This window comes from Aquarana catesbeiana, linkage group LG03, assembly GCF_042186555.1.
Source record: "Aquarana catesbeiana isolate 2022-GZ linkage group LG03, ASM4218655v1, whole genome shotgun sequence".
Taxonomy (NCBI): Eukaryota; Metazoa; Chordata; class Amphibia; order Anura; family Ranidae; genus Aquarana; species Aquarana catesbeiana.
This window is the reverse complement of record NC_133326.1, coordinates 696,994,460-696,996,392: the sequence shown is the minus strand read 5'-3', so window position 1 is coordinate 696,996,392 and position 1,933 is coordinate 696,994,460. Positions and strand designations below refer to the sequence as shown.

Sequence of the window (1,933 nt, the reverse complement as noted above, 5' to 3'; positions counted from 1 at the left end):
AAAAAAAAATTGAACTAAAGGCTGTAATGTAACAAAATAGGTAAAAAGCCAAGGAGGTGAATACTTTTGCAAGGCACTGTATATAGAAAAGGGATGCTTTTCTCCATCTCCTCTTGGTCTTTTCTATGGCTACAGGGGGATACTATTGGGACCTTGGTGGTTTCAATGCAAAGAACAGAACTTTGACTGCTGTTCATGCCTTTGCCTTTGCCAGATTTTTTAGATGAATCTATACTCCACAATGTGATGGGCAAAGACAAGATCAGAGGCATGTGGCTACAGACTGCTGCTAATGCTTGTGAAGTTGTTCCTGGCTATTCATTTTCCTGGCAACATGGTGGCTGGGACACAGCTTAAACTCAAGCTTGATGAAGTGGCAGGGGCACTGATTTCAAGACCAGTGGCTGCAGGAAGACAGTGTGCGAGAGATCCGTTGAAAGGTTAGGCCCAACTAATTTTTAACATACTTGACAAAGATTTATTTTTTATATTCAAAAAAAGGTTTTTTTTTGTAAAGTAGGAATTATTCAAAATTGTAACAGACAAACAGTATACTTCAATATTACATTTAATAAACCTAATAAATATTACACTAATAATGTTTTTACTCGTATCACACAGACCACATATAAAGGTGTTGTCACCACATTTATCTTTTTGGGATTCAATGGCATGGTCATATATAATCTGCTGCTCTTTACCTTGGTCCTTATTATATATGTTGTGACAATATGTGGAAACTTTTTGATCATCATCCTAATATATTACAGCAAGACACTTCATTCTCCCATGTACTTCTTCCTTTCCCAACTCTCTATATCTGACATTATACTGACCACAGTTATCACTCCTAACATGATGAATATTGTTTTACATGAGCGGACCATCATATCATTTTCTGATTGCATAACTCAATATTATGTCTTTAGTTTAATAGAAATATTTGAATGTTACTTTCTGACAGTGATGGCCTATGACCGCTATCTAGCCATCTGCTCCCCTCTACATTATGTCTGTATTATGAAACAAACTTTTTGCATTAAATTGATCCTTGCATCATGGCTGTTGGGTTGTTTACTGGCATTCATTTTAACACTTGGTGTATATCAACTAGAGTTTTGTGGACCAAATGTTATTGACTATTTCTATTGTGATCTAAATCCTCTTCTGGAACTTTCTTGTTCAGATACATCCAGAGTTCAAATGGAAGCCATTGTGCTATGCTTTCTTGTGATAGTATTATCCTTCCTAATGTTAGTGGTTTCATATACTTACATTGTTTTAAATCTGTTAAAGATACCTTCCTTTTCGGGAAGACTGAAATCCTTTTCCACTTGTAGCTCCCATCTCACTGTTGTGTTTATATTTTACGGAACCCTAACTGCCATGTATCTGATTCCAAAGAAAGGACAATCGCAAATGATTAGTAAGGTATTATCATTATTGTACACCGTTTTTACTCCCTTTTTGAATCCTTTCATATACAGCTTGAGAAATAAAGATATCAAGGGCATTTTTTTTAAAAAAACATTGTATATAAACACAGGCTTTTTGTTCACCAAAAAATAGACAATTAAAATAAGTGTGTTTAAACTTGTGGAGCTTGGGGTGCACTGGTCTAAAGAATTAGCCTTCTACCATACAGAAGCAGTACTTAATAATAAAGTGATACTAGAGTTCAAACACCAAAATTTGGTTCCTAAAAAAAGCAACAACCTGTATACTTTCATGCCATGTTTCCTTCAAGAACATGGTTCGTTCAACAACTTCAACAAAACTGGAAACTTTTTTTTTTTAAAGTTCTGCTTTAATCCTGAGATACCTATAGAACCATGGTCAAACATTCCTCTTTCGCTGGTCCCATCCCTACTGTATTGCATAATTCCCATTTTTGTAAATATTAACCCTTTCTTGTGACCAGCAGAGATTTCCT

The 1,933-nt window shown here is 35.2% G+C and overlaps 1 protein-coding gene across 1 annotated transcript; it reads left to right on the top strand.

The window, feature by feature from the left end:
* Positions 1-672: 672 nt before the first annotated feature.
* On the top strand, positions 673-1,569 carry LOC141134279 (olfactory receptor 9S13-like). The gene has a single exon (XM_073623856.1). It carries the CDS (start codon positions 673-675, stop codon positions 1,567-1,569), a length of 897 nt encoding a protein of 298 aa, XP_073479957.1.
* Positions 1,570-1,933: the final 364 nt, after the last annotated feature.

What these genes read in the sequence shown, in the direction of transcription:
- LOC141134279 (XM_073623856.1), top strand. Translation starts at nt 673, where the DNA reads ATGGTCATATATAATCTGCTGCTCTTTACCTTGGTCCTTATTATATAT.